The sequence below is a fragment of the Rhododendron vialii genome, chromosome 13a, assembly GCF_030253575.1.
Source record: "Rhododendron vialii isolate Sample 1 chromosome 13a, ASM3025357v1".
NCBI lineage: Eukaryota > Viridiplantae > Streptophyta > Magnoliopsida > Ericales > Ericaceae > Rhododendron > Rhododendron vialii.
In genome coordinates, this window is record NC_080569.1 from 798,603 (window position 1) to 812,257 (window position 13,655).

General features: G+C 37.5%; 1 protein-coding gene across 1 annotated transcript; it reads left to right on the top strand.

Moving 5' to 3' along the window:
• The first annotated feature begins 5,427 nt into the window (after nt 1-5,427).
• On the top strand, nt 5,428-7,058 carry LOC131315030 (uncharacterized). The gene is made up of 2 exons (XM_058344078.1): nt 5,428-5,978; nt 6,303-7,058. Exons 1-2 carry the CDS (start codon nt 5,526-5,528, stop codon nt 6,561-6,563), a joined length of 714 nt encoding a protein of 237 aa, XP_058200061.1. The 5' UTR covers nt 5,428-5,525; the 3' UTR covers nt 6,564-7,058.
• Nucleotides 7,059-13,655: the final 6,597 nt, after the last annotated feature.

A 13,655-nucleotide genomic window follows, 5' to 3' on the forward strand; every position in this document is an offset into this window, starting at 1 on the left:
TCAACAAGGTTTTTGTTGGGAAGTTGCTTTGCTATTTCGCTGTCCTCAATAATGATTTATACTTTTAGAAAAAGACCAAAACGGTGAGGCCTACAAGTAAAGTTCCATGTAACTTTAAGGAAAAAGAATCCTAAGCAGGTGGAGAGAGAGAGAGAGAGAGAGAGAGAGAGAGAGAGAGTTGGGGATCGGCCTATTTTTCAACTAAAGCCAACTCTCGGCCTATTTTTCAACTAATCCGTGTCTTTGGTATCGGGAATGATTAGCTCAATAGCTTTCTTTTCTAAATTTAAAAATATCGTGACAGCTTTTTGATTGCAGTATTGGTGACCACAGAACATGTCTTTTACTGTAAGGTTAGTCTGAATAGTCTGTGGGTTTATTTTTCACGAAGTTGATTATGGTTTGATTCTTAGATTCAGGGCATGAGAGTAATTTTTTGTGAATTTCATAGTTCTGGCGTGGATGACCTATGTTTGACCGGAGAGGAGATTATTTGAGGTGCACGTAAGCTGGTCCAGACAACTCCAACTATTGAAAAAACAAAAACTAAGCATGTCTTTTTAAAATAAGACACCAAAATGTAACACCCTTCGTTTGACCAATAGAAGAGACAGATTGTGAAGTTAAATGAGAATTGAAGATTGGGGGAATACATGTGCCGACTTGTATACCACTTGGCAACAAGAAGCTTCTTTGGGTGTTCGTGGTTCAACAAAACTAGACTGGCTAGCTGTATGTGGTTCGAGCCCATTTTGTCTCAATGTAGATGGCTCTTGGGGATGATTGCCATCTCTTGTGGGCTCTACTCTACCAAAGACAAACATAAAAAAGGTCCCTTTGAGGTGCATGTGCATATATATAGCTCATGCCCGAAATGCTATGATTAGAAACACCAGGCTCCATTCTTGAGTGTAAATAACAATGAAAACAAAGTTGTGTAGTGGACTTGTTGGCTTGCAGCTCACCTCCTAATAATAATCAAATAGATATTTTTAAGCGCATGTCGACTAATCGTAGGGGCCAATTAGGCCTGTCAATGGACCGGATTTAATCCGGATCCGATCCGAAAAATCCGATCTGGATTCGATAAAGTCGATCCGATAATCCGGTAATTCAATACGGATCCGGATCGGATCCGATTAAATTCGTTATCAATCCGAATCCGAACTTTATTTTTTTAAATTTTTAAAATTTTTTTTTTGAAAAAAAAAATGTTTAAGAAGTTGTATTTTTATTTTTTATTTTTTTTATATTTATTTATTTTTTTCGGAAAATATTTTTTTTTGAAAAAAAAAAAATATTTTTTTTTGAATTTTTTTTTTTTTTGGCTAAAATTTTTGAAGTAAAAAAAGTTTTCGGATCGGATCCGGATTTTTCGGATTCGGATCCGGATTACCACTATCGAATTTGAGTCTTATCGGATCCGGATCGGATTGGGTCTTATCGGATCCGGATCCGGATCTATCGGATTCGGATCGGATCTGGTCCATTGACAGGCCTAGAGCCAATACCGTTGCACACTTGCGGGGGTACCAATTAAAGTCACAGCAAAATTCTATATGAACTACCCTGAAAGGAGTTGATAACACCTGATAGGAGCGAACCCCTGAATCTCTGAGGGCGTGTTTGATTGCAGATTTCGTTTTAGGGGGATTCGTAATGAGGTGGGATTAGGATTGGGATTGAGAATGAGGTGGGATTATTAATGAGGGGATAAATCATTTACTCATGTTTGCTTTGCACATAATTAGGATTGGGATTGAAATTGAGAATGAGGTGGGATTGTAAATAACATGTTTGTTTTGGCTAGGATTAGGATTGAGATTGGGATTGAGGTGGATTTTTAAACTGATTTTGCTCAATCCCATGGGGATGGGATTCGTAATAACACCCCCCCATGGGTTGACTAATCCCATTAAATGGGTGGATTGGTATTCCCATGGGATTTGTAATCCATGGGATAAAAATCCAATCAAACACACTTCTTGCACTACACTTCACTTTCGGAGTCCCATCCCAAGCCCCAATCCGGCTATCAAACACGCCCTCAAGTCTTGATTACTTAGGCCAACTCAGTGGGATCAACGTTATACTTGTAATGCCGATAAACAAAGAGAGGTTATATTTGTGACTTTTTATCATTTTATGTGACACCATGAACTATTATTTATGGGACAGATGCGTGTAATATGGGCCCTTGATATGTATTATGTGAACATTGATTGATCTAAGTGTGGACAGAGAACGGCACCCTCAACTTTTTTTTTTTTGACAAAAAAAAACTTCTTTTTTTTAATCTATATAATATAATAAAACATGCTAGTAATTTTTGGTAGATAACAAATAAGTAAATTAATTATAATAACTTGCGCTCTCAAATTATAAGAGTTTTCATTCTTAAGTGGAGGCATATATGGTAAGAACTTGCCCCGTAATGTTGGAATCTTGGATCCCTGTTTGAGCGAAACACACTTATGAGGTAAAATAATTTTGTCAAATGTATCGTTTTCGGATTTTGTTTAGTATTAGGAGAAATTAGTAAGTGAATAAAACCAACTGGCATTTCGCGGAGAGTAACACCATCAGAATTACTAAATAAGAACCGTTTGATTATTAGTAGTCGTATAATCTCTCTGGACTACAAGTCTTCTACAGTATTTTCTTACTACCTTCTTAAAAAATAAGCAGCTTATTTCACATTTTTAAACTCAAAAATAATATAAATGAAAAATAATTTTTTAATTTTTTTTGCACCATATTAAAGATCTTGATGAGATTTATTAAACAAGATCCATATTGATAGAAAAATTATTTGCGTAAACAAATTATTTTTTAGCCTGAAATTGCCTTTTTAAAAAATAAGTACTTATTTTACGTTCCGGAACGGACCCTAAGAAGAAATTAACAGTTTACATCCTGGGGTAGGTATTTTCACCCATATTGAGTCCTCATGGATCAAATAAAAGATGCACAACACTACAACAAACAGAGTAGAAAGGATAAACATGAAAAACTCCAGCTGAAAAATTGGTTTGTTCCGCACATTTGTTTGCCTCCCGGTATATGTGCTTGATAAGTGATAACCAAGCTGTGCTTGAGCCCAAATTTCCGGCATAATGCTGGAAGTCGCTCTCATTTCCCGGTGAAAACCTCCAATCCATCTACCCTCCTCATGGTCCCGAGTAAGATCACCCGTGCTAGCTCTTCCCGTGACGAGATCCACCGATCCATTATTGAGTTCAAAAACATCCTCTGATGGGGCCGGCCGGGCTTGCATCCAACTAGAATTAATGTTGTTTTCTTTTTGCTGTTGTTATTATGGACAGAAAAATACAGCTCCACTGCTTTTTGGGCCTTTGGCCATAATGTGATTAGCAAAAGAGCAATGCTAGAGGACTCCGAAAAGTTACCCCGAAAATAGCCCCCAAAAGAGAAAATTCACTTGAATGTTTGGGTTCCACGTATCAAAGTGAATCTCAATCATTAATTTCACTTTTGAGGACATTTTGGTTTCCAAAAAGTATTTTGTCCCGGTGGGTTCAAATGTGCCAACAAGCAAACAGGAAGATGGCTCTCTATTCTATTCTCTTCCATGCTCGGCTGAGTTTGTTTCATTTGTGCGGTTCCTTATCGACTTAGGCATCGAAGGACATTCTAGTCAAATCTCACTGGTCGGCTTGCCTCTGGTTCCTATTTTGTAGGCATAACAACCTGATTTCATCTAGCATGGTTAATTGAGTTTAAGTTCTGTTCGGATGAACCGGAAAAGATGGCTTTTCCGTCACCATCCATTGTGGACCCTACCAAGCGTCTACTGCAGTAATCTGAACCGTTCATCTTGTAGGACCCACAAAGTAACATATCCACGCAAAAAAATTAGCCTGATTGGACATCAATAGCTATATCAAAAGTTGATTTTTGATTTTTAAAACAGACGGCCAGATTCTATAACAAATTTTTTAAGTTAAATTGTTCATAACCGTTTGTTTTATAAATTAAAATTTAATTTTTGATATAGTTATTGATGTCTTATGAAGCTAATTTTTTGCATGGGTATACTATTTTGCGAGCCCTACAAGATGAACGGTTCAGATTATAACAACTAATGCATGATGAAGCCCACAATGGGCGGCAGAAACCATGGAGTTTCCACCTCATCCAGAAAGAATTTAATTCCCTAAATGGCGTAGTTTAAGCGTTTATCCCTTCTCTCTCTCTTTTTAAAAAAAAAAACCTTTTAGATGCACAAAATCTAGCCACCTATAAACCAATAAGAGGATGGAACATTTTAGGGAGAATTTTTGAGAGGTCCACTAAGCATGTTTTTAATCTCACTAGTCCACTTCTAAAGTTCTTAATCCATCGAGTCCACTAATAATTTCAATGACAAAACTACCCTATGTAAAAAAAACAAAGGCTTTGTTTGGCTACCACAAAAAAAAAAAAAAAAATTTTTTTCAAACTTATTGCAACCACGTAACTACCACCACCACCACCACCACCACCCCAACATATTACAATTAGACCAATTTTTAATGAGTACTGCTATGGGTACCGTCGGTACCCATAGGGAAAATGCACCGACGGCCACCGGACGGCCGTCTCCGGTCACCGGACGGCCGATCCGAGCCGTCCAAAAATTTTAAAAAATAAAACCGAGGGGCCCTACGCGAGAATCAATGGCATCCGAGGTGTGTAGGGTACTTGATCCGAGTATCCCTTTTTCGTGTATATTTAGGGCCCCTCGGTTTTATTTTTTAAAATTTTTGGACGGCTCGGATCGGCCGTCCGGTGACCGGAGACGGCCGTCCGGTGGCCGTCGGTGCATTTTCCCTATGGGTACCGTCGGTACCAGTAGGATTTCTGATTTTTAATACATTTTAACCTCCCTATTCATTCACTTAAATTGTACAGTGACATACATTGAAAAGGAAAGGGGTAGTACACAACCTCCCCTGGTCGTAAAACAACTAAAGCATGTAAATGGCGTGAATGCCCGTTTGCAAGTCAATAAACATGACTAACGATAGGCCGAATATTTCAAATCTTGGTGTCATTGAACGGTTTGCTCAGTCGTTAACTTTAGAGTCTTGAAATTAATTGAGATATGCGCAAGCTGACCCGAATATACGGTTATAAAAAAAAAGAACAACATGACTAACGATCAATCACTCTACAACACTGCCTAAAGTAATGTTTTTAATTAAGACACAAACGGAGTCATTTGGACTTTATTTGAGTACCGGCCCAGTACTCTCAACAAGCTAATTGCTTCTCTTTCTGTTCCTATTTTGAGAGGGTTAGTTAAGATCAAATTTGAACCTCACAAATCCAGAGAATATTCTGCGTCTAAACTGTCATTGGTAAACCAGAAATTTACGTAAACCAAACAAAATGCTTCCTATATAATACTGCAAGAGATCAAATTCTCTCTTTACAATTTACCCTCTCTCTATCGCCCTGCATTTTGCAGGGCAATCAAAGCGTAACTAAGGGGCCCATTATCTCCCATCGTTTTTCACCTGATGGAAGATAAATCAATCGATGCAGCCATCGCTACCAAAGTAGTCCCAACCGTCCCCCCCACCGCAACAAATGGCAAGAAAACTCCTACGGAAGGAGAAAAGGCGAGGAACAAGAGAGGCGGATTCACCTTCATAAAGGCGGCAATGTTCATGGTGCGCCGTGGGCCAAGTGGAAAATCCAAGCCACCAGTGGCCTCAAATGACAAGTTGATGAAACTTGTGGGATCAATGCGCCCCTTGCACCTGCAGGACAACCAGTCGCCGCCACCATCCATTGGCAAACAATCCGAGGAAATGATATCCACACCTTTGTCATCACCAGATCGGCCCTCCTCCTCCTCCAGCTCTGTCGATAGCATGAGTCAGTATGGTTCCGCCACCAACCTCCAGGCTCTTGATAAGGGAGGGGTCATGAGATCATATGCTTCATCACCGAATCTCCAAGGGCTTGTGGTATGTTACTATGAATTGATGACAAGAACTAACATCATTGAACCTATGCGTAATTATCTCTCAATACTATTTTTGTCAATAAATCTATTAATATTTGAACAGAATATGATAATGCCATAAATATTTTTACCAATATCGAAATTCAGTGTGTTATAGCCTTGTATCATGCATATAGTACAAATCTGGCATTAAAATTTAAACAGTTTTGACATTATGTATATATAGCCTAGTTGAATTTTTACATATTTAATCAATTAGCCCATTATTTTATGGATGCATACATGGTCTAATTTTCTTGATGCCCCTGGGACAAATATTGTTCAGGAAGTTGACAAGGGATCAGAGTCATCAGAGAGCCGATATGCTTCTTCAACAAATCTCCAGAGATCATCCCGTTATGCTTCGGCAAAGGACCTTCTCGAACTTGAATTGAAAGGTGATGATAGTGGCGACGATGACGATGAAAATGATGAGGATTCGGATAATAATAATAACGGGGGAGACGAAATGATCGATGCCAAGGCCGACGAGTTCATTGCCAAGTTTTACAATCAAATGAAGCTTCAGCACATGCATTCATTCTAACGTTAAGCAAATCCGGCCAGTGAGGGTACATATAATTGGGATGTGCATTTTTTTATGCATGCTCTCTTCAAAGACCGTAATGATGAATACGTATTATTATGAAAAACTAAAATTTAGTGGACGGATGGATGCAGGAGGAGGAAGAAGATCGAAGAAAGAAAGAAAAAAAAAAAAAAGGGGTTGTTGTGTTGGTGTTATTTTCAACAATAAACTTCGAATTATCTTTTATTTTTCTACTGTCGCGCTGGATCGGATGTACTAATATTTATGCAAACGCATTTTTTTAGTCTTTTTGTTGGGGCTTTTTTTTTCCCTCAATTTAGTTTTTTTTTTTTTTTGTGGTCTTTTTTTGAGTATATTCTGTTATGGAACAAAGATGAAAGAGATTATGAAATTGTTCCTGATAGTTCTTTTTTGTATTTAGTTTATTTGACAATTATTTGTCTTTTTTTAGGAATTATTCGTCTTGGAGATTAAACTAATGTTTCATTGCAAGGTGGCTTTAACATTTTAATTCGATCCCATTCACCACCTACAGCAATAAAGAAACAGAAAGTCGATAATAAAAAAACGTGAGCCAACATGTCTTAGGCATTAATGGTTTTTTTTTTTTCCGGGCAAACGAAACATTTTATATAACTCAAAAAGGATACATCGAAGGAAAAAACAGGAAAGCATAAAAGAGCTTAACTGCGCAAAAGAAAATAGAACACTCACTAACCATGTTAATATGGTGAAACCTAACATTTGGATACAACCAATAACATTGAGGGTAGCATTTCCCCTCATTAATTAAGAGAGGGCGAACAAAATTGGACTTTGATTGAACGAAATTCATTGAGGGAGAACAAGATTAGAATGAACCATGGAAATGGATCCGAATCCTTTGTCGACTCCAGGGAAATGACCAGAACCTTATCTATCTTGATTTCCTAAGTTTTGGTTCGCAAATTTCCTTTTTTGGTGTTTCTCTTCTTTGGTTATCGCCCCTCGAAATGTTACACGATCAACAATTGCAATATACTATTTCTTAGTTCAAACGAAAAAGAAACATTGATAAGGACATAGAAATCCAAATAAAGATCTCATTCGTTTTAGAAGATTATTGAAAGGAAAACATCCTTAATTAGTTCGCCAACCATTCGAGCAACATTCATAATTTTCCTAATAATTGTAAAGAGAAATTAGAGATTTGACATTTCTTGGTTTTGTTCTTTACTCGCAGATCATGTATAGGAAGAATAATTATCTTTGCTAGAACAAAATTTTGAGAAAAAGTGATATAGGAAGAGTAATGATCCACAAAACCACCAAAGGTTCTCTTCCTTTTTACTTTGTTTATGTACGTACATGGTTCCACTTTGTCTATTGATGAATATCAAAATGTTACACACAGACAAGGTCTCACGTGCATCGGATGACTATAAAGCCATCCGATACACGTGAGACCCACAATATTTGAATGCTACGAAAGTATATGTGATCGGTATGTGTGTATGTATTACTGCAAATTGAATATTGATGGGATCAATTAAAGATCGATATGTTTGTAGAGCTCGAATTCTCAACTTCCCCACGAGGAGGTAATTAGGAAAATTTTCATATTAGCACCTAACCTTTCACGCAAATCACATATGAACACTTAACCTTAACGAAACATCACATAATACCTGACCCATTAAAAAATTCATCAATTAAACCCCTACCGTTAACCTCCGTCCAAAAACTAAAGGAAAACATATTTCTCTCTCCAATTTTGCTACCCACACGAACTTTTTTTTCACATATTTTGCACAAATTTTTTGTGGGGTCCATTTTTGGGTCCCATACAAATTATCTGATCTGTTCACTAATTCCAAAATATTTTTTCAAGTGATCTTGCAAAAAATTTAGCTCCATAAAATAAATGTAAGTGTATGATTCAATCGTACAACTTTTCATTCATAATTCTGGATTAAAATTTTGAATAAAAAGTTTTAAGATTGGATTAAACACTTACATTTACCCTGTTGAGCTGATTTTTTCATAAGGTCACGCAAAAAATATTTTAAAACTAATGAAATGATCAGATCATTTTTATGGACCCAAAAGTGGGCCCCACAAAAAATCTATATAGTACTAATTTGTGTGGGTACATTGGGCAGTGTTAGTTGCTCCGGCAAAAAATAAATTGAAAAAAAACAACTCAACACTATGCGGGAAAGGAAAAACGGAAAATAATAGCGCAGAAGAAGAGATTTGTAATGCAAATTTTTTTGTGGGAACCCGGCCAAAAGTGAACTGATCCGTTCATTAATCTTTATTTTTTTTTGCATGACCCTATAAAAAATCAACTCTACAGAGTAAATGTAAGTGTTAGATCAAATCTTACAACTTTTCATGCATAATTTTAATCCGAAATTCTGAATAAAAAGTTATACGATTGGATCATACACTTACATTTATCTGATGGAGCTGATTTTTTGCAAGGATTCTCAAAAAAATATTTTTGACATAATCAATGGATCGGATAATATGTGTGGGACCCAAAAAATGGGCCCCACAAAAAAATGTGCAAAATCTGTGACAAAAAGTCGGTGGGGGTAGCAAAATTGAAGAGAAAAACATGTTTTCCGTTTGTTTTTTGGACGGAGATTGCCGGTAGGGGTTTAATTGATGAGTTGTTTAATACATCAGGTGTTTATGTGATATTTTGTGAAGGTCAAGTATCTATGTGTAATTTGTGTGAAAGGTGAGGTGTTAATATGAAATTTTCCTAGATAATTATACACTCCCGAACTATAGTATAATTTCACTTTGGGGCACCTTCTCGACTTCAAAAGCCCCATTGAAATTCTTGCCCCTCACCTAGCAATTTAGCAACTACTAGTAATCGTGTCGGACTGTCGGTGTAATACTACTTCCACCGTCACAAATTTTCATGTTACTCAAACACGCTAATTAATCATGTTTAGATTCACTCATGCTCATATGAGCATCAAACAAAATTTTCCTGTGTTTATTACTATAAACATGCCAAAAGGACCGGTCCAAGTTTTTTTGTTTGTTTTGGTAACGGAGTAACAACCCCACAGCCAGGCCACTATATAAATTCGACTGTGCAATCTAAACCTCCGGAGGAGCTGACATTGTCACACCAGTCTCGGCCCCCTACTTACTTCAGGATACTCACACGGTTGGAAATCGAATCCCAGATCTTACGGAGTATTCCTAAAGCCTGGGCATCCGCCCGAACCACTGGGACAACTCCTGAATGTGTGACCAGTCCAAGTTTACTTGGTCATTCAATCCAAAAACAGAAAAGGAAGTTGAATTGGTTATCCCCTGCAGAGTCTGCGCATTATTCACAATGCAAAAACTTGAGGGTCAGTCCTAAATCTGAGGGAAGTTTAATAGTTTCTCCTCAGGTTTGAATCTCGTACCGTACCAGCAACTACACCTATAATTTTGTTTCGGCTCAAATACCAGGACAATCAATATCGAACATTACCGGATTATTTTTAAATTTATTTTTCTCTCCCGGTATTGGTCAACACCAAACTATTTTTAATTTTTTTTAATTAATGTATACTCATATTATACTAAATTCTTTGATGTGGGACAATAATACAAGTACCGATAAATTCGAACAGTAGTCAACATCTCATTTTGGCACCGTTACGGTACTGGTAGGAAAACTTTTACTCTAGCCGGTACGATATTCAGAAACTTTTCTCCCCCTTTGATGAGAACTTATTCAACTGAAAAGAAATCAGAGAGGTTGCATATGATTAATCATGCAGTTAATGAATATTTCAACTCCAACTCAAAACCAACCGGAAAAAAATCGAACTGGAAACAGAGGTATCTCTCCTACGTTCCCCAAACCAAACCAAACCAACCCACCCTCAATCCTGATTGTTGACCAAACAACAATTTCAGCTCATTTTTTTTGCTATGCAACAATTAAAATGGTTGGTTAAACCATAACCACCAAAGAAAATTAATTTCAAAAAAGAAGAAGAAGAAGAAGAAGAAGAAGAAGAAGAAGAAGAAGAAACAATTCCCGCGATTTCTGTTTTCCTTCTCTATAGAAGAGAAGAGAGACTAGAAGCCATGGACCATCTGAGAGCACTTGTTCTTGATCCAACGCATCCCATTCCTGATTGAAGCCTTAACCTTCCCTTCAATGGCATACGATTTATACCTTGCTACTCTCTTCCGTCTCTTCATCTCACCATCCGTGAATCCCCACGGCTTCGTCGCCACCGCTGCCGTGCTATAACTCAACCGAGTCACCCGAAGCGGTACCGGAGGCGGTTCGGACTGACTCGGTGCGTACATTTGGTACGCGTTGAAGTTCTTCCCGCTCACAACCTCCAGCCGCCGTTGGCCGCCGCTGTACCCGAAACTTGGTCTGGATTCTTCCATAAACTTCCGGAGCGAGGGCAAGAGAAAAATACCAACACAATTGAGGTAAGGGTTTGTGATTGGAGCTCAGTAGTATTTATTTCCAGATTATCCAACGAAGTAGGAGGGAGTAGTAGTATATGTAGGTGTCTGTAAAGTACACCTAGGCTAGGAGGAGCAAACTAAAATAGTGGTGACAGCTCGCCCCAGTACTTCCGCTGGAACGCTGCGCCATGATGGTGGTCTCAGCACTCGATTCTACTTTTCCATTGAGTATTTTTTTTGGGGGAAGTTTCAAAGTAGGGGAAGTAGGGCATGCATGGAATCAATTGAAAACCTTACAATATTAATGTAACCTATTCATGAAAGCTCATATTTATTTGTAATAGAAATTTGTTTAAGATTGGCTTATTAAATGTACAAATCAAGTTTGTACATTTTTTTGAAACTCGTTAAGATTTCAAACTAAGGTTGAAGAAGATGCTACTTAATTAACTCGTTCAACTGATAATGTATGAAAAATTCGAACTACTCGAAATGTTCGTGTTTGACTAGATTAAAGCTCTACACACATGCTACAAAGGTTGTGACAGAGGGTCACGATTCGGCGAGGGTTTAACTCAAAAAACTAGCCGTCCTCGTTCGGATTGCAGGATGCAACGTACGCCTGCATGAAGCCGGAATCGCTAATACTTGCTGGTCATCCATACGGCAGGGAATTCATTCCCGGGCCTTGTAAACATTGCTCGTCAGAATATGGGAGCTGGCCATGCCCAAAGTCATTACCCTCATCGTCGGTCGTAGGGGGATGCTGAAGTCATTAATTACAAAATCATCTCATCTCATAAAAAAGTTAAGCTCAAAAATATTTTTGAAGCTCGTTAAGTGTTCAATTTGAGCTTAATCAACCACCAACTTGACTCATTTATCACTCCTTGTTTTAGGCGCCTCCACTGTCTGACATGTAAAAAATTAAAGAGGTGTTCGGGAGCTACTTTTTTTCATACTCATTTCCCTAACTTAACTCCTAAATTTTTGTACATATATAGTTTAAAACGCCTATTAATCAAAACTGGCTACAATGAGCTCCTGAGGACTGACAAGATGATGCATGGTACACAGCAAACCACCAAAGATCAAGAGATGCCCAACCCTAAAATCCTGTTTAAATTTTTCTAGTTTGTTTTACTATTACCATGAATCATATGATTCAATTTCTACTGACTTTAAATTTCCACTAATGTTTGACAACCACAATGTTGCCAATTTCTGATTCTATGCAGTAATTAAAGAAAAAAAAACTCACCCTTGAAGTGAGCATTTGATAGGAGGAGACTGTAGAGAGAGGACCAGGGTCAAGCCTTTCGAGATGTTGATCGATATTGTAATCCTAGTCCTAGAACAAAGGCAAAACAAAACTAGCCTTGACAAAATTGATCAGGGGATTAGCGACCTCGAGTCCCGTAATGAACATCTATCTATATATCTAAAAGTCAAAGTCTAATTACTCCTATTTGTTTCCTATCCTAGAAAACAAAGCATTGCTTGCCTTATTCGGTCATGGGTTTGGAAAATTTTTGGATTTGGTTTTTGAGTAATGAATGAGGAGAGAAAATAAGATAATAATTGAGGATATGTGTAATAAGTAGAGAAATAAATGAGATTAATATTAGATATATGGGTAATGAGTGAAGAGAGAAATGAAAGTAATGATTGAAATATATATAGATAATGAGTGGATTTGGATTTGGAAATTTTTTTCCAAACCCACAACCGAACAAGGGCTTACACGAACAACCATATGTAGTTTATAAATCAATCTAGAAGCCTATTTAGCGTTCGTTTATGTTTAAACAGAATTGAAACAATCCGAAGCCTGAGATTAAGAAAACTCGAGAGCGAGGCCGGAAATAGAAGGATTCCTGTCTCTCTAATCGCATGGAGAGAGAGAGAGAGAGAGAGAGAGAGAGAGATAGTCTCTTGGGAAATGAAGAGGCCAAATTACATTGAAACTCTAAACATTTTAATTGGGTGTGACGAGTTTGGTTGAAAGTTTTATTTCATATATTCATTTACATCTCAGTATTTTAGAAGTGTACTTCAAATTCACTGCATGATAAGCATCATTTGCTTGTGATATGGTATGATAATTTAGCCGTCTTTGCATTATCACATATCAAAATGCAGAAGTGTGTGATCTGGGTTATCTCTTGCAAACTTCAACCGAACGGACGAACTTTAACCGAACGAGATTTTTGGTTGATGGATTATGTACTCCAGATCACGTAGTACTAGAACGCCAACAATCTCCTACAATTGAGTGACACTACGAGCTTCAAGTATCACCCTTAATTTCACTGTGCAAAAGCTTCTAATTGCTCTGTAATGGTGGAGAGAGAACTCTAGAATTATATTCTTGTATCTCTTTGTATATCTTGTGTCACTCTTTAATATCCTGTAAGATTTAAATAGAAAGACCATCCTAAATGTCACATAAGTCCTATAATTATAGATATTAAGATTACTTGAAACTCTCTAATGTATGGGTCACCGGGTCATGCTCACATGAGCGACCTATTTTGATCTTGGACCCGGCCCCAAATTCCAACACTACGATATACAGGTTGTTGACATTGTTATAAAATTGTTTAATTACCCCCAAAAGACATTCTTATTAAATTAAAAATATCTTTTAGGATTTAA